Source organism: Synchiropus splendidus, chromosome 12 (assembly GCF_027744825.2).
Source record: "Synchiropus splendidus isolate RoL2022-P1 chromosome 12, RoL_Sspl_1.0, whole genome shotgun sequence".
NCBI lineage: Eukaryota > Metazoa > Chordata > Actinopteri > Syngnathiformes > Callionymidae > Synchiropus > Synchiropus splendidus.
The window spans coordinates 16,307,468-16,328,926 of NC_071345.1; the positions used below are offsets into that span (position 1 = coordinate 16,307,468).

Here is a 21,459-nt window from a genome sequence, read left to right on the forward strand (position 1 = left end):
AAATAAAAGTGCACTTTTCCTATGTGTAGCAAAGCTCCTGAATCAGCCAAGAAGAAGGATGGAAAACAGGAATTCAAATTCTTTAATGGGAGCTTTTGGAGAATTTAACCACTATGAAAATGAAAAAAAGAAGCGAAGTTATGACCAGCAGCAGAGAAGAAAGAAAAGCAAACAGACATAACGGAAGGTAAGGCTGTACATAACAGCAACGGGTGCCGTTAACAAGAATAATTTACCTTTTTCAATGCTCAAACAAGTTCAAGCATTCGTCATGAAAAGCACTGGCAGGCAGTTAGGAGAGGCAAAGAAATCAACGGTTAGGGAAGTAAAAGAAACCTCACACTTGTGTAAACATGGATGTGAAAGATGTTTTTCCAAGAGTTGAGAAAAGTAGCAGGTAAAGAGCGAAGAAAACCTTTTTAATGATTTAAAACAATACATGAGTGAGATGTAAAACTTGTCAGCTTAAAACAAATCTACTGCAGATGTATAAGCTATATAAACACTTGTGTAAGCTACAATATATGCCAATGTTTCATTTGAAATTGCTGCAAAGGTACAAATTGTCACCTTATGAATTGGATCTGTGAGCTCGGCGGCGACAAAAGAAAGGGTATGTGCATGCATGGGCGTGGGGTACGGCGGGTAAACACTCGGGTAGATTATGTTGTTGGTTAGCGTCGTGTTAGAATTTAGTTTGTTTGGGAACCTCAGCCAGTACTCACGCACCTCCTCGTCCTCAATGCGGCGCTGCGTGTCGGTGATGAACTTGATGTACTGACTGGTCAGAGTCATTAGCTCGCTGTAGCGGGTCCTGAGTGTTACATACTGATGTGGAAAGCATCACAAATGTTAGAGACGTATATGGCAGAAGAGAAGTGTCGTTTAGAGGGTCGCACCTCCTGAATGATGTTATCAGACGCAGAGTCCAGTTTTGTTTTCTTTAAGGGAGACGTCATTGGCTCCACCTGTGCTTTGTACGCCACCAACTGGAGTTCGTAATCCTGTTGGGAAAAACATCAGTGTTCATAAACCTATTCACATCAACTCTGTTGCATAGCACAAGGCAGTTGCATAGAAGTACACACACGTGCACGCTAAAACTACCTACTACCCTGGTGTGACAGTTGTACAACTAAGAGCGAAGAGATGTGCTTATTAAATGACAGAGACTCACCTTGATTGTATCGATGTAGGCTTTGGCATATTTCTGACACTCGTCCACATTGTCTTTGTTATTCTCGATTTCTTCCAGCAATTTCTACAAACAGAGGCACACTTGATCAATGAAAGGTCTAAATTCAGGTCAGGAAATGTGTGACAAATGCGCTGAACAAACCTTCTCCTGGGCCAGCTGTTCCTTCAGAGTCTTGGTGTCGGTGATGGTCACTGCCTGGATCTTCTCCTGTCTCTTTTTGGCGTCCTCAATCCAGCGGATGAGGTAGTCGTAGCTCTCGCGGTAGTAACCGAGCTGTCGGCCGAGCTGCTCCAGCTCCCTCTGGCGAAGGTCGATCTGGGTGAACACGGCCTTCCAGCGGTCTTGGAGGCCGGACAGCAGCTGGCGGTAGTGGTCCAGCTCCACGTCGCGCTCGCTGTGCACGCGGCTCATCTTGCTGCTCACAGCGGAAGCCTTGTTCAGCTCTTCGTCGAGGGAATCGAACACTGGCTGCTCAGCCTCAGCCTCGGCTCGCATTTTCTGCACAGAGAATATATTATTTTACTTAAATTAAGATAGCTGCAAAACTACTAGTACAACCAAATGATCTACTGGCTCAACCCAAATTCCCAAGACCATGTTAGCTGTAAATTGTTTAAGGATTCATTCATGTAGCTCTGCACTATAAGATATCAACCACAATCACAACACTATATCGAAAAGTACACACTATCTCAAAAATAGTCATTCACTAAAGGCATTAAAAAAGGTTTAGAACATAATAGTATTTATACTTTATCCACAATTTATTGGACAAAAACTAAATGTGACACCTTGTATATACAGCATTAGCTGTTTTGATCTGTTAATGTGAAGACAAACTGGGGCTACTAACTCAAATTCATGCTCAGCACATGGAATTCTTATAAAAACATTGATTTCAAAACACAATTATAATGCAAAATAACTTCATGCCATGCTGTAAATAATCATTTGATTTTACTCTTATGACGTAGTGAATGGATGTGAGGATGAATGGATGGCTGGATGGATGAATGAATGAATAAAAGGCTGGATGGTGGATAAATGGATGGATGGATGGATGGACAGACAGATGCATGTCATATTCATATATAAAATAATTAGCAATGTGAGAAGACATCATTTTGTGTGGCAATAAATAAATAAATAAATACAATTTCTAAAACCTATGGAGGCAAATCTTTTCTTAAACAATGTTTACCTTCAGCTTGGCACGGTAGGACTCCACCTCCTTTATGTCACTGGGCACAGTGTGAACCTCACGCAGACAGTCTTCATACTGCTTGAGAACTCCCTCTGCACCCTGTGTGTTTCGGATGACCATTTCTACAGTCTTCAGCCTGGAACAGGAAGATTATGACACATCAGACCATACAGTACAGAGAGGATCCATTTAAAAATCCCAGAAAGCTGACTGACTTCTCAAGATAAATGGAGGAGAGGTTGTGAGCATGGTCCATCTTCTGCACAGTGAGTTCCAGTTCTGAGCGCAGGACAGGAGCAGAGGCCGGCTGTTGCGGAGATTTCAAAATGGTTTGGGCCTTTGTAGACACCTCGTCCAGATCTCTTTTCAGACCATCGAGCTGAACTTGGACTTTCTGCACAACACAAAGATGACAGTGGTTAGCTGATGGTCACCTAATAATCGGGCACCAAACGGACTTGGTATTACAGTACAGTCAATAAATTAAAAAAAAAAAATAAATAAACCACAATAAATATTGTTTTTTTTTATTAATTTCACACAACCTGTCTGAAAAAATACTTGAAAATTCTTGAAAACACCAAATATTCTTGACAGATGAGCTGAGGAAGGGACCCGAATTCAGCTCTTATTTATCCATTTCAAGATTTTTTGGTACAGACTGAATTTGAATTCAAATCAATTTGAAGAAAAGACAGACTGAAATAAAATCTACATATATTGTGAAAATGCTTGCTTTAAAGCAGAATTGTGTTTTGTATATGTGAGAGCACTGGTCAAGTCTGTAGCAGTTTGCTAGTTCTGTGTATATCATGTTCTCTTATTTGCTCACCTTCTGATCCACAGTCTTCTGAATACAATCTTTCAGAGGTTCTGCTTCCACCGGCTGGCGTATGCGAGCCACAGTTCCGAATTCACAGTCCTCGATGCGCAGGCGGAGATCCTTGAGGTCGGAGGTGTAGTTCTTGCACAGAGTGTCATCCTGCTGTCCTGTTTAGCAGTATACATTAGTCAATAACCATGATCTGAAATATATGGAGCTTTTAATCATAAGAAAAAAAGACAAGACAGGAAAGCGTGGTCATACCTGCTGTGCATTTGGAGCAAAAGCACATGCAAGTTTCTTACGCATCGTGTCACCATAACAGACTCATAACTCATAATTGCATTTATGCAGACCAAAATAAGTCAAATGCTGAATAATCCTTTCCATAACTAAACATTATGACATTTTTCTAGATTAAAAAGCAACGTAAAATCATGCATCCACTCGGAGCTCTAAATATTCACAGCTTGGAAGCGATTATTTTGGTGAGCTGTGGCTTTGACCGACTTCACACCACTCACCTTTGGGCCTAACCACCATTTTGCCTAGGAGGTGAATTGACAGCATGAACTTGCTGACTAGTCGATAGTTTTACATTCCATTGGTACGAAACATGTTACCTTTCTCCATGGAGTGCAGAAGTTCCTTGAAATTCTTGGTGGCTTTGCGGTAGTCGTCCTCCACCTGCTTACGGTCGTCAGTGCCGAAGAGCTGCGAGTCCTTGCAGTCACGCATGAAGGCCTCGTAGTGGAGCCCCAGGTTCCTCATGACTAAATTGTATTCGTCTGGCTTCATGCTTTTCAGCTGGAATGGCAACAATGCAGAAGCATCATCAGTATCACAGCAGTGTCATGAAAATGTCACGTAAAAACACACACCGTTGTGACGTTCCAGGAATTAATCTGGGTGAAGTCTCTCATCAGGTACTGCCAAGACAGCATGCTCTTCATGTCGATGTGCAGCACTTGCCACATCGTCACCATGCTCTGTTGAGCTGAATCCAGGCTGTGGACGGATGTGGAACATTGACATACACTTCTCACACCACAAGCTCCCAGAGAATTAAACTTTAAAGTAGACATATTCTCAGACATTAGGCAAGGAAAAGCATGAATCATTTTCAATTTTACATCCACAGCTACACAAATAATTCTTCGTTTCCTGTGATATATGAAACCTTCTGCTGTGCCATTTTAAATATTTTTAATTGATTTATATCAACAGGAAGAGGTGCAAGAGGTGTGGGATAAATATGACGGATTCATGATTATTTATTTATTTATTTTTTTGAGTCAACTGAAAAAGTAAGTCAGAGCAGCATTGCACCTCAAATGAGTTTTATTCCCTTTATGTGAGGTTATCATAAACATAACTATAAATTATAAATTAGAGTTTGTGTTTGTAATAAAGGTAAAAAAAGACTAATACAAAAGGAGGAAACATCAGCAGCAAACAGATCATCTACCTGGAAACACTGTCCATTGCCTCCTTATTGACAGGTGGAACGATGAAGCAGACGGACGGGACCATGGCCTCGTTTCCAGAGTGGTTCCGAACCTTCCACTTGTCAGGCTGGGAGTTGTTGACCAGTGTGCACTCGTCGCCTTTGTGGACGGTGATCTGTAAGGAGGTAAACTGTTACCCTAGTCTCTTCAGAATCCAACTACAATTCATGCTGCTTCTCACCTCCTGCTGTTTGAAATCACAGACCGCCTGAACTGGCAGTTTGCCTTTAATGGCCGTGGTTGGGTTTCGTGGTTTCAGCTGGATGATGGACCGAGCCCTCTTGTTGAGGTTAGAAACTTGGCTCTTTAGCTCATTCATCTGTTCTTTCTCCTCCTTTGGATGACAAGCATGAATATGAACGACTGGCGGTCTGAGTGGTTGTGGCCGTGTTTTAAAATGCCGTCACTCACCGGGGCGTCCTGCAGCAGGTCCTCCAGGCGCGTGGCTGTCGTCGAACGATCACAGCTATATTTCTTCACCATGTTCTCCTGCATCTTCTTCATCTTGTCCTGAACCTCTTTCACGTCAGAGAAGAACTGCCAAAAAATGGATGAGATGTTGACTGCACTGAATTTCAATCATGTTAGGTGACTGCTCAGTACCTTGTAATAGGCGGTGTTTTCTTTGAGATGAGCTTCGATGCAGCAGCACAGCTGGAGAATCCAGCTCCACTGAGTCTGCAGTGCAGCTGTGAAGTCCTGTGGGAGAGAGATATGAGGATTGTTACTACAAGGTCAAGTAAATGCAACATTAGAAACAAAGTTTTTGTCTTCAGAGCTGTTTGTAGTAGAACGTAGCAAAGCTCACCTCCACTGTCTTCTTGCCAGGATGTCCGTCCCTCACAAGTTTGTCTCCCATGGACTGAATGTCATTGATCTTCTTCTCCCTCAGTTCCAGCTCTCGCATTAGACTCTGAAAAAGTTTGGGAACATTATGACGAGACCGAAGCCATGTTAAATGAACTTGAGGTCCGCTGCGAACTCACTGAATGGTTGTCCTTTTTGGCGGCCATGTTGTGGTTCCTGTCACTCCAGTCGTAGTTGACCTCCTCCTCTTCTTTGTCGTTTAGCCACATCAGCTCTTTGGTGGCAGCGTTGACAAATGCATAGAGTGAATCCAAGTTTCTCAGACGAGACTTGGAGGATGTCTGGAGAAGAGAAACAATCACAAAACCACCTTCAGAGAATATACTTGGCGGCAGTGACTAAGCAAAAGATGAATTCAAAATGTCCATATATTATATTTTCTTTCTCTTCTCACAGCTTTATGGCATTAAGCTCACAATTCAAAAGGTCAATCTAAACTGCATAACAAATACTATGGTACTTCAGGTTGCGCTCAAGGCATGAAAAACAAACAAACTTAGTCATTACTGACTTAGAATGGAGTCAAGTAACATTTGTCCAGCCAAGGATGGTTATGTATGTTTAGTTTTATGAGCTGTATTCATGAGGTATTTTAGAAGTCCAAATAAACAACAATATTAATGAGTTCTTTCTTTATATGGAAATTTGAAATATGATGAATATGAAGTCACTACATGCTGCAAAACAAAAACCAAAAGCTCACCAGCAGTTTGCCATACTGAAGGTCCAGTTTCCCCAGATAATCTCTGTATTTGTCTTTGCTTACAGGTGAGAGTTGACTCTGAACACAAGAGATTCAATATTAGTGAGTGTGCTTGAGAAACGACAGTCCAACGACGCAGCTAAGATTTAACATTATCAGTTTGATGAATTAAAAACCGGAAAAGAAATACTAATCGATGCAAATAATGATGACGACAGAAGCACACACACACAAAAAAAGAGTTTCTTCATCACTGACACACTTCCAGCCTGTCATTTAAGCTCATCAGAAGAGATTCAATTTGATACCTCCCATCAAACACTGATCTTACAGTAATGAGACGAGTATACTGATATAGATTTCCCAGATGGATTTGATTTGATTCACAAGGGCCTGATTTGATTTGCCATTCAATTCCGATTTACATTTTGGTTATTGATATTTCAATCAGTTTTGCTTAAATACGGACAAGATTCGAGAGAGTGATACCTCGTCGGCCTTGGCGCGCTCAATCTTGGATTTGAAGTCTTCCACAGTCTGGTGAAGGCCTCGGTGGCTGCCAAGATGAGACTCCACGGACGGCAGGTCGGAGCCCCACTCGGCTTCATCGATGCGATGTTGGTTCTCCTCCACCCAGGCCAGCAGGTCCTGAACGTAGCGCAGGGTCACGTCGTCCATCTCAGGCCTTGACTTTGAGCTGGGCCTCTGTTGAGAGCCCATTTGATGGGCTTGAGCGATGGCTACGCTGGACTTCAGACCGAGGTTGTAATCGCTTCGGAGGTTCACAAGGCGCTCATGGAGGCTGAAGACCCTGATGACAAGAAATCCAACATTAATCTGGACTCTTATTGCAACTGACATTTTCTGGGAAAGGGACTGAAGAGCACACCTGCGGTACATCGGATCAGCCTGAGGGTGGCGCCCATCTTTAAGCACCTGAACATCATTGAAGAGCAGGCGGATCACGTTGTCAGCCTTGTCCAGTTCGCTCTGAATTTCTGCGGTGTGTTGTGCTGGTTTGCCTGCATTTATCAGACGAATGTCCTGAAGAGAAAAAAACAGATTTCAGATTTTGTGACATCAAATGACGATGAAACAAAACTTTGGTCGACAGTTTTCATATATATTTGGATCTTTGTCAGACAGAAACAAGCATCCAGAATCATCTGACAGTTTCTCAACTCACGGTCTGCAGCAGAGCTTCCAGGTGGTCCAGTTGATTGCCGTACCTCCCAGACTCCATCTGGACTTTGTTGAAGATCCTCTGTAGCCTCTCAAGTCTAAAGAAGACACACATCACACATCACTGTTTACAAACGCTAAAACATTTTTGTTTTATTTTTTGTTCTCAGAGCATCATGAATCCAACGAAACACTGTAATTACCAGCAGACATTATAGCTTATGAGGATCTCTGGAAACTACCCTGCTATGGAGCAAATACCTTGTCAGTCTTCACTCACAAACACGTTTAGTCAGCACATTCAAAACATCTCGACCGCAGAATCACAAGACGCAAGCGATCACAATGCTCAAGCAAGAGTGAATCCCAATCCAAAAAAGTAACTACCCTTGCAAGACAGCATGCAATAAGTATCTTAGGTCTTCATAAAAGTTATTAAGAATTGGTTAGTAGTTAGTAAATTATTAATATTAGTTAACAGCAAGTAAAAAGCTAAATATTGCTACAATTAATAAATAACATTATATTAATAAGAAAACTGGGTGTTATGTGAGAACATACATTTGAGCAATGATGTGACTAAAACGTCACTTAAATCTGAGGGAAAAAAGGAAAAATACCATAATACATTGAACATAAAATCACTATTTTGTAGTACACTTTTAGTACACACACTTTTTTATTATTTTCTTTTTAAATGAGAAAAACTATATTCTTTGCAGATAGTTATACAAAAAATAAAAATAAGTGCCACCAGATTAAGTCAGGCTTTCTTTGTTAGCAGGCCAAAACAAAACAAATAAAAAGACAGCATTTCTTTTCCAGACACACAGACAGCCTAAAAGCAACCGTGACAAAAAACAGTACCTTTCAAACTCTATCCTCAGCAGCCGCTCCCTCTCCAAGATGGCCACATGAAGCCGCCCCCATTCTTTCTCCACATCGATGGGATGGTAGCCCGGAGGGACTTTGACCTGACCGGCATGAACGGCACTCTGCAGAACCAATCCTCAATAAATAAATGTTTAAAAAAAAGTGGGTCAAAAATGAACAAGGAATAACCGTCTTACCTCAAAAGACTGGTAGATGTGCTTGGACCGGCTCTTGTCCGACTCTTTCACAGGAAGATCGGTCTCTTTAAACTTCAAGAACTGACGCCACAGAATCTTTGAAAAAAATTTGGAGCAACAAGTTGTGTATGGTGTTTCCTCACAAATCCATGAAACTGCTCTCCAACCTTTTATCCAAACCCACCACTTCACATGAACAATAAATTCAATTGAAGTGAAGACCGTGGGACATCTATTATATAAGAATCACCTGATCACGTGATTATTTTTAGACCCTAACTAAAACATCTGTGTTCCATCCACACAAAAGATCATCAGGATGACAATCTGAATTTCATTTTACCTCGATCTCCTCGTAACTGCTGGGGAACTTTCTCTCCTCGAAGATCATGACATGCTGGCGGATCCACTGCAGAAGAATGGTCACCAGCTCGTAGTACTCCTGCCAGCGCAGCTCAAGTTCCTGTGGTGCCCAAAAACACAGCAGAAGGTTCAACAATAGTGGACACGCAGGCTCTTCGTCAGCTGTTTTCCTCTACTTGACAAACCCCTCTCACATCGAAGTAAACTAGATTAAGGAGCAACAATCCAAGACTTGTGTGAGTGGTTGAGTAGGTGGAGGTGAGGAAGGAGGGAGGATGGCACGGGATGGGAAATTGTCAACCCCGTTTAACTCCAAAGAAAGAAAATAATTGCATACTTGGCTTGTTTCTAGAACGGTACTTCTTGCCTCTTTTCGCATCTTAAAAACTTTGGTGGTAAACAAAACACTTCCTTTGATGACATGCTTAGCGAATATAGGCTTTCACAAGTCGCTGGTTTAAAAAAAAACCATACAAACATAAAAACAAACAAATCATTACTGGTGCTACTAATACATACACTAGCTCTGCCGCCGTCAGGAACATCAGCCCGAGGCATCACGTCGTACAGGGATGACACGTATGTGATGATGGACTTCTCATCAGGATGAGGAACATCCACGTCTGTGATAGAGAGAACAACAATATCAGATACAGCAGTCATAGAAAACTGATCCGGAAAAAGTGCTTAGTTTGGGTTTAGTTCATAATAAAAGACTACTGTAGGAGCGAGCGTTTATTTTAAGTACTCCGTGTCTTATCTTACCTTCCGGGTCCAGCAGACGAGTCACACCCAGGTCTCTCTCGGCCACATTGAAGGCCTGCTCCAGGTTCTCCAAGTTGCTCTGCTGATACACTCTGCCCATGTCGATGAGTCTCGGACTAGACAAAAAGAGCATTTAATTAAAAACGACACCTTTTGGATAGTAAATTGAACAAAATAAATATAAAAATATAATGTACATGAAATGGTGATTTACTGTATGGATGAGAAAGAAGAAATGATCTGGTCTATACAGGTCTTTGAACCCTGAGGGGATAATAACCTCCACGTACAGAAAAAGAGAAAACTTGCCCACGGCCAACTCATGTCACCGACGATGGAATGGAATGTGAGTTAATGATGAGTGAATTAAACAGAAGCTGACAAGCTGCATTAACGCATCTCCACTCTTAAATGAATGAATTATTGAAGAAGTCTTTCAGGTCGTATTAAGAGCATCCCCATTCAGAATGAGAGTAAACAAGTCATACTAGTCTCTGGTGAGCGGAGTGGACCTGCAGGAGTCCGAGCCATAAACCAGCGAGGACTCTCCAACAGAAAAGCGTATCCGTTTCCCGCTGCTCATGCTCTCCATTTCTCTTCCAGAATCCTTCCAAGACCTCCATCCATGTGCCAGCTCCTCAGTACTGGACAGGGGTCCTGAACTGCTAGTCCCATGTCCTGAATCCCAGGATCTATCGTCTGATGGAATTTCCTCACACACCATAACCACAGTGTTGTCCAAGTCAGATCCTGAAGCACTGCTCAAGAAGCCCAGCGGCCTCCGCTTCCTCATCTTCTTCCTCATGCTAAACATCCTCGCTGTTGTTTTAGAAATCAGCTCAACGGCCTCCCCTCATCTTCTCGTTGAGTGAACTGAAGTTCCACACGCTAGATCTGGATAAAATCTCCAAGAAAAAAAGGCTGAGTCCTGCATCCACGCCCCACACGGCACACCCCTAACCTCATTAACAGCAGCAACTAATGCCGCCTCAGGTGTCTGCACACACACACCAAACATCGATGCTTTGCACAGAACGGACCCGAGAGGCATCTTTTCTTTCAATAATTAACCACTTTTTTTGCATTCAAGTTTAGATCCCTGAGGTTGACATGGAACTCTAGCAGCGTTAAAAAAGAATGATCACACAATGAAGATGAATCATCCTGAGAAACAAATGCCAGGGATATTCCCATGGAGCTTAAATGCACTTTGAGAAAAGATCCCAGAGACCCATCCCAAAAATATTTTGTGATAAACAGCAGACGGAGGTGCGTCTCCTGTTTAAACAAAAAACAAAAACCTATCTTCATCCACACCTTATACACTTCAATTGGAAGTTAACTATTAATCTACACTTAAAAACTTTAAAAAATGAAGAAAAAAAAAAAAAAATTTAAAACAATCGAAACAGTAGCCTGCACTGTGGAACATTAAAAAAAAAAAACGCATTACCCCAGACCACCCGGGGTTGCAACATGTAGTATATGGAATTTAGGGGTGCAAATGCAGCAACAAATCCATCTACCATCCTGCTGAACTCACTAGTGCTTGTGGATGACGGCGTTGAAGAGTTTGCCATCCCTCCAGCTGGTGCTGAAGTTGTCGCAGCGGACGCCTTGGTAACCATCAGTCATTCTCTGGGACCACAGCAGCAGCTTCTCCTTCGCCGTCATGTCCTCCGACTGACCGTTGACCTGAATGTCTGAGATCTGAGCGAGTGAGTGAGAAAGGGCTGGATGTTAATGGACATAGCAATTTAAGTGTTTCTGTAAATACTGTGGAAAAAGTGGAAATATTAGGAGAAACCCAAAGATCTGATTTGACCACAATCAAGTCACCAGAACCACATTTTTATATAAAAAATCAATCACCATATTAGTCTACTGCATGTAACATAATAATAATAATAGCAATGACGATGATGGAGTTACCTAATGTAACCCACATTCTCTGAAGTGTAGGCTTCATAGACTAAAGAGAACGCATATTAAATCACATTTCAGAACCATGTACTGGCAATACATTTTGGAATGCAAAAGCAATATTAAAGAAGAGAGAAATATGTATATATTTAATATAAAATGTATTTATACAATAACATCACCTAAAAATGAACAATTTAGATTATGGAAATGATTAAAAAATAAACGAAAGTCTGGATAAAATCTGCTATTATGAAAATAAATAAAAAACTGTGGAGCCCTGTGTCCACACACCACATACTGTAGCACACTCCTAACATAACAAACAACTGAAACAAAATGTTGGACAACTAAACAACATAAATAAGATCCTAAACACTACTGAAGTCCCTTTCGATTTTTACACAACTTCAGTGCATCATAAGTGAAACAGACTCCAGATCACCTCACAACAAGGCAGTAACTTCAGCTCCCGGCTAAACCATCTGATAGTCAGGGGTGTGGTCTCTGCTATTATCCCGATAACAGGGGATTTAAGCCAGGCAGCTCTTGGCAAACACATGGGATGTTGCAAGGCGTCAAGCATATCAAAAAGCAACACAGACTCAACACACCCTTCCACAGGGAGAGTGACTCATACATACCACGCCGTCTTCAGTGCTTTCTCTCCTCACTATGTGAAATGTTATTGGATTATAATTCGATAAGATATTTAAATCGGAGAGCAATTTCCCAAGAGTCCCGAGTAATTGGTTCCAAAGGATTTGGGAAAAGGCAGCTGAGAGGCAGATCCCAGAGACGAAGGGATAGAGTAATAAAATAATGGAACACAACACTGACAGAGGAGGAGACCTGGAAGTGGAGGATAATGGTCCATATTAACCCCAGGGTGAGTTTGGGGTTCCCGTCTGCAATGTCATCATTTCGGATGTTGACCAGCTTGACCTGAAATGACAAAGCCAAAACTTTGAACAGCAGAACAAGGGAGCTAAATAACTCACAACTGGCGGTGAATCCCACCTGCCGATGTCTGAGGAAGTCCAGTGCTATCTGTACATTCTGGAGTTTGTGGAATCTCATGCGTCCTTTTTCTCTGGGCTGGAAGAGAGAAAAGGAGAGTAGTTATGTGGGTGTCCTGCGTGTGAACATACGCCAGAGAACGTGAGTCAACTGACATGTAATGTGGAGACATATATACACAACACTGGTGACCTTCACCAAATAACCTGTCCATTACTCTTATGTATTTGCTTAAAATAGAAAGTCATAGTGAACTTATCTATTACATTAAAAAGTATATTTTAATGATCATGATGCATTTATTAAACCTAATTCCCCAAAGGAGTTAAAGCACATGATTTAAAAATACATTTCAACAGGCATTTTCTTTGCATTAATTGAAGTTTTTAGTATAAAACATTTTTAAAATCAGCAAACCCAACAGAATATAAGTCAGTATTTATTGTATAATGTATATTGTCTATTATATAAGTTGATTCTGTGCTAATCATAATGCAAAGCATCCCTTAGCAAAGTGAAGTCCAACAGCAAGGGGGAAAAAAAGGAAAGCGCATCATGTCGTCATCATGGAGGCTTTGCCGACATGCACTGCCAAACCTCAGGGAAACGGTTGGTGGTGAAAATGGAAAATGAAAAGTCGCTGATAGAAAAACAAACCCACTCACCAACCGAAGGCTCCTGACCATGTCTCTCTCCCTCAGCTGGCTCCAGCAGGAGCCGAGCAGAGCGAGGAGTGAAAGGCCAGTGGACAAGCACACACAAGAGAGAAAGTAGCAAAAGGAGAGAGAGGAAGAGTGGCAGAAAACCAAAGGATCAGAGGCGTGAAACACGTCAAGCCAAAGTTAATATGTTAGAGTTGTGGAGTAGGAATGCAGCTCAAAAAAAACCTCATATTTATGTTAGCTTCTACTTGGCTTCTCAATCACACTAAAAGACGATTTGACCCCTGTTGACGGCAGATGGTTCCTCTCTGACCTGATTTCTTAATACCTCAAGACCTTTTCAAAAGACGCAGCATGAGGAGCGCAGGACTTCACATGACTATTTATTTTGGATCGATATCACAGACTGTATTACTGCGCAGCTCCACAGGAGTGTAGAAACAGGTGAAAGATGAGCAACAGCTGGTGGAAAGCACGGCTTTCAATCTAGAACGCTCAATGTAAATGGCTTTACATTTAATAAATAGCAGTAATTCTGTGTTAAGCAGTTCATTTCAGGTTAACAACTCTGATTGACGTCTCGGCAGAGGGTCATAAACGGTTGCCACAGGCATGATGCTCAAGATATTGGTAGGAATTCAGAGAAATCGGTAAAAAAAAGTATTTTATTTCAATTTATTTGGTTTAACACTTAATAATGTGAATAATGTTTCTGGTAAAATAAAATAAATAAATACTAATAATAAATAAATAAAGAAATATATTTTTGTTGAACTAAAAAGATAAAATATATAAACATATACTGAGAAAAAATATTCTCACATGAATCCTTATTCCTTATTATTATCCTTATTTATCAGGACGCTGCCATTATTTGCAAGAACCATGTGCTTAACACAAGCAGCAACAACAGTTGACAGTTTTTCTTATTTCATGACTGATATTGCAAAATAAATTCATAAAAGACCAAGCGAAATTTGCAAAATAATTAAATACAATGGGCACAAAAAAATGAAATTTGACTGCGTATGAGAATATTTGGCCAAATTCTAAACAGGCATTTTTTTGCACTGCACCTACCAGTGTCTCCCCAGAGAGGACCTCCAACAAGGAGATCAGGTTATGTCCATCACGGAGGTCTTCGTACAGGTCTGATACGTGACGCTGTGACTGTAAGGAGAGAACATAAGCGTGTTAGCATGAATGCACATTGTGGAAAGGAAGAGATTATATATGAAATGATCAGTTTAACGCTTCACTTTCTTCACCTCTGCAGCATGACACACACATCTCTTTCTACCAGTGCAATTCTACACAAGTCAGGAATGCTTGGCCGTGAGCGTACATGCACTTGTCGACAGGTGATAAGTGATATTCCATAGAAAAAAGGTGGACTTGAGGAAGCCCTTTGAGCATGAATATCAGTAAAGCCTTTGGCTTTTTATTGGTCACATCCAGATAAAAATGAACTGACAGTTTTTTACGACAGGGGTGTGGGAAGTGGGAGAGGCTGCAGATGATGGTGCAAAAACACAGGAGAGGCTGCAGAAGACGAGTGACTGCAGGTGAGGTGGCATAAAACAGGGAGTCAGCATGCCACACTTTCTGATAATAATCCTGCTGGAACATGCCTTTACCTACCTGTGCCCTGAAATGCTGCATCATGAAGCGTAACAGTGATAAAGAGGAGAACATGGATAAAAAAAAAGATAAATAATAAATAAAAAAATAGAGATTAGGAAGGAGATATGAAAGGAAGTAAAAGGGCAGATTTACTTGAAGACTAAATATTAATTGAGCAGGTGATTTTACAGTCATTAATATTAGTCACCTTTGCCAAGTGCTTATAAAAGCAGATGTCAGGGTGTGTCTAGTCATGTGTGGTCATGTGATCTATCACCACTGGAAAGGAATGAAACACTCATTTTATATGCAAGTTACAACAGTGTTCATTTATGATTCAGGCAGGATGTTACATGGAGAGTTGAAGCGTCTTCTCTGCGTAAAAAAAATGATCCAAGTTTGCTGAGAAGGGGAGGATTTTTGGAAAGAAGAGAATTGCAGTTGCATTCTCCCATTAGACTGAGTGACTGAACAGGGGGAATCAAAGAAAAAAAATAAAATAAAAGAAAAGTGAAATTGACAGACAAATATAAAAGTTTTGGTCAACCTCAATGGCATTAAGGTTGGAGAGAACCAGATGTGGCACATTGCAGGTCAAGCCCGGTACAGGGCTGGAACAGCCAGCAGGGTTCAGTGTGCTCAAACTTTTAAACAATGAGGCACTTAAAAGTGTTATAACACTTGTTGTCGCAGCAGGTGAGCAAGCATTTACTTTCCAAATCACGGTAACAGCCACTTTGTAAGCCACTACTTTTCTCTGTGGCTCAGGTGTTGTCTCTGTATGTTGATTTTAGACTGTGAAGACACTTAACAACTGCGTCGGATGTCAATCACACCACTTTTCTTTCAATGTAACCTGAGAAGTCTGAGGCAAGGAACAACGATTTACTGCACAGGAAAAACGCTTCAGTGCCCTTTAATGGTCCCTGAAGACCTAACCTAACCTTCCTTCTAACCATCACTCAAGTTAACTGTTCAGCCATTAAACCACTGCAAGCTCGGAAATTATTCGAATGTTCATGATAATAATGGAACTGGACTATTGATCACATGGAACGGATTATTTCAAAACACATTCAACTCTTCATATTGTGTTGTCAAAAAACTAAACGCCCAGCTTGATATCAACAACCACCCAGGGAGCTGGGGAGGGAGAACACTAACCGGATTTGATAACTCAAGTGGCTCAAGTGACTCATTCTTCAGGAGGAAAAAGTCTTTGGTGGATGGCTGAGCTTTCCCATGGCAGAAATATATTTAAATACTTCCACTTTTCTTTAACATGTCAAGAAAAGTCCAAATTTAAGTGATGCCCTTTAACTTCTGAGAAGGTGGATGTTCAAGTACAGTTCCAGAGCTACACGTCTGACAAACTCCCCCGCTACTACTATGTCGTCCTAAACACCGCAGCAGACAGCGGAATTTGGTTTTCAGAGTCTGACTAAGCGAGTCCAGATGTGTATGACTCACCCTTCACAATGCACAGTGAACCCTTGAGAAGTGTGTGTGTTCTCATGCAGCGGTTGTAGAAGTCACTGCACATGAATGGAAAACCTTTCCCCCTCTGCCCCCAGTCTAAGTAAATGAATGTCTCTGTCCTTGAAGTGAGAGCTCAGGAATAATGTGGCAGCACTTAATGCCAGCCTGTAACTGTACGACTACAGAGCCAAAGACACGGCCCTGTGACACAGGAGCTAATTTTTCACCTCTAATGAGGAACTTCAGAGTGAGACCCATTCATGACCTGCTGGCATCTGTGAATTAATGAGCCTTTCAGGCTTTCACTGGAGCACAGACTGAGGTAGGTGAGAGCGGACGACCAGTGACAGACGGGCTTCAATGCCTCTCATCTGACGACAGTCGGCTTCCGGGAGCCTCTTTAACTCTGATGTTGGTCTACAATGATGAATCATGAACCGTGTGTGATGCTGAGTGTGTACAGGTCAGAGGTGTGACACACAGGTGAATGAACTGGTGCGATACAATGTTACTATACATCATTACTGGGAATGTTTTGCAAATCTATTTTCTTAATGAAAATAATCCTTACATAGCAAAGACAAAATAACTGTACTGTAATTTCAACGATCATAGGAAACAATGTAGCGAGCCAAAATGTTAAAAAGAATGTGACTCATATTTGGAAAATAAGAATATGTCCTCACAAAGCAGATAGTTTTCATGGGAGTAGCATTAATAACTAAGAAAATTCCCAGTTGGATATTCCCCCTTTAGGGGGTAATTGAAGGCCTACAGCAAAAAGAATAGTCATGACACTGCTAACATCATTTGTTACAGTTAAACTTACAAATATACTGTCAGAATACAAACAGTAAATGCATACTAGTATTACAACTGTTGAAGCAGTTGTGTTCAATTGTGAAACGGTTGTGGAATTTATTTTTTTAAATCAATAAAGATATACTTTTTTCCCCAATTCTGACTCAGAAGGAAAATTAAACAATAAAAACAGTTTATAGAACAGATCACTTTACCTTAATCAAGTGTTTGTTCACCCATTTTGTGAAGGTCTTCTTCTGTACTCGGTCACGCTCATCTGCAAAACAAATTTAAAGTTAGAAATTGTGCTCTTTATTTAGACACTGTACACAAAGAAGTCTCATCATGCCTAAAATTGCATGCCTAAACAAGCTTTTGTTGAGGCGATAATGCATTTAATATAAGGTGATAAAGGGTGAAAAAAGAAGTCTGACTCAGATCGTATCACAGGATCTGCCAGCAAATACGCCCTCATTGTTTTGGCAACTTTAAACTTGCCAGATCACGTCGTGCTTTGTGACAGCACCGTCAGACTCGCTTAGATTCCAGCGTTAAGTCCGACAAGGGGTTTAAGGAGTTCAGGGGCTGGCTCAACATTACCACAAAACATTGGATAACCATTAGACCGTAATGCTCCGACAAGACACAGCAAGCCACGGAGAGATCCACACCCAAAGAGACAACAGCCTGTATACACCCGCATCGCTCCTGAGACACCGTCTGCCTGCAAGGTGTGCCACTGCAGCATCAGTGACAGGAAGACTGGTGAAATGAAAAGTCAATAGAATTGACTTGTAATTTCCATTTTCTATTCATTGTCCATCAAATGCAGATATTAAAATCATTCATGTCAAGTCATCAAGTGACACACCCTTCAACAATGTGATAGATTTGATATGCCCATAAAAGATCAAGTCTCAGAAACCTCATGTCATCACAAACCATGCTGAAGAACGGGATGGAAACATCACACAGAGAGGAAGTAAAATAATGAATGGATGCTTCCAATACACACATTGGTTCCCCAATGGGCTTGTCCTTTGACCTGCCATTTCGTTTTCCAAAGCCTTGCTCCGCAATGCTTCACTTTTCTGTCACATATGAGGGTGTCTATGTTGATAGGGGTCGAGTCACCTGACAGGTTTCAAATGACAGACACCAGCATCCCTATGTTGTACTAACACTCATTCAACCGGAAAGGCAAATTAAATCATGGAGAAAGGTGACGTTACGTCAAAATAAATATGAGAATATGAGAAGTGAAACAATAGATGCAATAAAAAGCCCAGTTGTATATTTAATTCCCCACAATACAGCAAAAAAGCTCAGTTTTTCCAAACATCACACTCTTCTAATTTATTTATTCCCTATAAATAGTCTCTGCACTGATACCTTTCCTGCCATCCGTCGCCTTCAACATCCCTTGGTAATGGTACTCATCGGAGGGGATCCTGTCCCTGCCAAAGCTGTCCGAGGAGAAATTCCTGAACCTCTGATGTTGAGAGCTCATGCTTGCAGATTCCCACTTGAAATAAAAACGGAATACAAATGTCCTCCGACTGTTCCTATGGCTTCCTCCGGTGTGGGTGCCTAGGCATACACAGAATTTGCGTTGCACACACTCCTTCTCTTCCCTCCTCACTCAATCACTGGGTTTAGCGTTGCCCTCCTTGTGTTTTTTTTTTTTTTCCTTTCCCTTTTTCTCTTGATCACTGAGTAAATGTTGCCTGTGGGCTCCAAAAGCCAGGGCCTGTCTCACTGCCTGATGAGCAAGTGTGTATTTAGCGGCAGTGTGGTGGACTTGGTGGGTAGGGCACTGAACACACCCCTTCCTCTTGCACGGTTTAGTGAAGGAGTCAATGAGGAAGGTGTGGTGACCTGCATGTAAGATCACTACACTGAGCAAGATAAAACACACAAGCTGACTAAGACCAGATAATAAAGTCATCGCGGAGGTATGTGTAAATATTTGCTGTACTCAAAAAAAAAAAAAAATACAGCCGACATTGACAAAAAAAGTTATAGCATAACTGTGTTCCTTTTTGGCTGGGCGTGGGTTTTTGTTCTTGTTAAAATACATCTAGCAAACAACATCTTTCATGTACTGAAATACATAAACATCTGCAAACTTTTATGAAAGACACTGGTCACAAACCGAAGGACGGTTTCTGTAACAGTGGTAATGAGGTAAGTTAGTGCATATATGAATGAAAACAGGAACATACACAGCAGAAAGGAATCAAATAAATAGATCCTGGACAGATCATTTGAATAAATCTGCAGTACTCAAACATGCTAGTAGTGTTATCCCAGCTGGATAATCCTTCCTGCAAACACATTAAGTCATGTGGCTTGTTCAGATGAGAGATTTAAAAAAAGATTTGTTTACATGTGACCTGGGAAAACAGTGCAAATTATCATGAAGGTAAATGTGACATGACTAATACACGTTTTTAAATGTGGGACCAAAAAAAGTGAATCAAACTAATAAAAAATTAGCATACACATTTTTTTTAACTTCTAGTTAGCCATACTGCCTGTTGCAAGGATGTGAAGGTGACTCAACACTGACTCTTATATTCCAGGATGGAATTGTTTCAGTCTTTTAGGATCCACACAGTTTACTTTTGTGCGTGTGGACAAGAACCAGACCATCATATCTCGGAATAAATATTTGTTTTAATGCAAAAGGCCACAACCATTTTCGTTATTTGTGACTCATGATGACAAAATAGAAACAAGAACAGGCAGATGACATAATTCAGGAAGGGCTACTGCTTTGGAACCACTTTTCAAAAGACTGACCAAAAATAAACTTTAGTTTTGCTTGTTCTTTTTCTCCGTTGATTACGCTTGATCGACTCAACTTGGCTGCCATGGTGAATCACACAGTGCATATCCTGTGTTGTGGCGCTGAATCTAAACACACAGATGAACCACTTCCTGTGGAACAAGTGGTTGCCATGGCGCGAGTGGGTACAAATGCATAAAGTGTGTGCCGCTGAGATATACAGTACAGTATAAACCTGTGTCAGCGAAATATTAGGTGTGATTGTTGTTGCTAGTGATATGAGTATTCGCCAGGGGGCTACAACGGAAACTGATTTAATTTTTCTCTCACTTTGGCCTCACCATGTTCTGACAGGGGAGGGCAAGGCGTGTTCCATTAAGTCCTACTTTAATATACCTGGAGGACATGATTCCCATTTCTCCACCCTGTTTGACATCACACTAGCATGCACCTCAAACCAAGCCTTCTTTGGGGCCAGACCTGTGCGAACACGAAGACACTTAATATCTTTGTGGAATTGTGTCTGAGTCTTGGCTCAATTGGAGCCACGTTTACGAAGTCAGGACACACCTTTGTAGTTCCACAAATGTTCAGGCAGGCTGAGGAATTCAGGAGTGGTACGACAGCGGTTTTATCCAAAGAAGGGAAAGGAGAAGTTGGAGGGTGAACTGCCCGTTCAGATGCTTGTCAACACCATCACAGAGCAGGATGCCGCCTGGACCTCATGGGAAACACCGGCAGGGGAACCCCTGTGGCTGCTCAAACTGTGGAACATCTTAGTCATGAGATCCTTTCTCCCGAGCGGAGACGTATCATTAAGTTCAGAACTTGCTTATTACACTGCTCCCTCGTCTGGCTTCATTAAAACCAGATGCGGAACTTCTACAGAAGCACAAAGAGCGTTCAGTGGAAGAACAGTGTGTGGAGTCTAAATGAGATGTTTGAGGTGGCATGAGGACTTTTCGGTTTCCTCACTGTGACTTCAGATGATGCAACTTTCCTATTTGATAGATCAGCCCATTTCTACACACTCAACCGAGCCTCAGCACTCTGAGTCATGTGACAGTCTCCGCCTTTCATTCACTTTGGAGATTGTGTATTTTTTCGCTTTAAATTCTAAAGCAATTTCATAAAAGAGATGTCTCCCTGAATGACCATTGAAATAACAAAAGGGGGTGGTGTGTGGAGTGGAGTCAGACTAAAGAATGTCTCATCATTTTGGTTTTAATAGACCACAGCAAAGTATCATCATTATCATCTTTCTAGTGCCTATGATGACATGTAGTGTATTTACAAACACTTTTCTCATTCATTCCCAACAGAGAGGCCTCTTCTTTGTGCCTGTCATCGGTGTCTTTTACGAACTACCAGTATCTGGTGTCCGTTTGATCTCATTACACTGCGTTTAACACAAATTAGTGATGAGGTTTCATGAAGCAATGTTTGGAGTTTAAGAGGCCACCAGATGGCACTGTCT

At 41.4% G+C, this 21,459-nt stretch overlaps 1 protein-coding gene across 12 annotated transcripts in view; it reads right to left on the minus strand.

Moving 5' to 3' along the window:
- Positions 1-21,459, minus strand: part of plecb (plectin b) — a 94,389-nt gene that overhangs the window by 13,825 nt on the left and 59,105 nt on the right. For 6 of the 12 annotated variants that reach the window (XM_053880915.1, XM_053880917.1, XM_053880921.1 and 3 more), the window contains 29 exons: positions 17,407-17,468; positions 14,369-14,458; positions 12,627-12,704; positions 12,447-12,551; positions 11,227-11,393; positions 9,684-9,799; positions 9,438-9,541; positions 8,899-9,018; positions 8,556-8,651; positions 8,353-8,480; positions 7,490-7,583; positions 7,193-7,347; positions 6,793-7,114; positions 6,304-6,381; positions 5,720-5,881; positions 5,542-5,646; positions 5,337-5,432; positions 5,145-5,270; positions 4,915-5,067; positions 4,694-4,848; positions 4,107-4,233; positions 3,849-4,032; positions 3,235-3,392; positions 2,618-2,796; positions 2,400-2,538; positions 1,340-1,696; positions 1,178-1,261; positions 900-1,004; positions 730-828 (listed from right to left, as the gene is read on the minus strand). In XM_053880915.1, coding sequence (XP_053736890.1) covers positions 730-828; positions 900-1,004; positions 1,178-1,261; positions 1,340-1,696; positions 2,400-2,538; positions 2,618-2,796; positions 3,235-3,392; positions 3,849-4,032; positions 4,107-4,233; positions 4,694-4,848; positions 4,915-5,067; positions 5,145-5,270; positions 5,337-5,432; positions 5,542-5,646; positions 5,720-5,881; positions 6,304-6,381; positions 6,793-7,114; positions 7,193-7,347; positions 7,490-7,583; positions 8,353-8,480; positions 8,556-8,651; positions 8,899-9,018; positions 9,438-9,541; positions 9,684-9,799; positions 11,227-11,393; positions 12,447-12,551; positions 12,627-12,704; positions 14,369-14,458; positions 17,407-17,468 — 3,944 coding nt within the window. Of the gene's footprint in view, positions 1-729; positions 829-899; positions 1,005-1,177; positions 1,262-1,339; positions 1,697-2,399; positions 2,539-2,617; positions 2,797-3,234; positions 3,393-3,848; positions 4,033-4,106; positions 4,234-4,693; positions 4,849-4,914; positions 5,068-5,144; positions 5,271-5,336; positions 5,433-5,541; positions 5,647-5,719; positions 5,882-6,303; positions 6,382-6,792; positions 7,115-7,192; positions 7,348-7,489; positions 7,584-8,352; positions 8,481-8,555; positions 8,652-8,898; positions 9,019-9,437; positions 9,542-9,683; positions 9,800-11,226; positions 11,394-12,446; positions 12,552-12,626; positions 12,705-13,291; positions 13,331-14,368; positions 14,459-17,406; positions 17,469-18,583; positions 19,177-21,459 lie in introns of those variants that run through there. The other 6 variants (XM_053880916.1, XM_053880918.1, XM_053880926.1 and 3 more) reach the window with 4 other exon arrangements.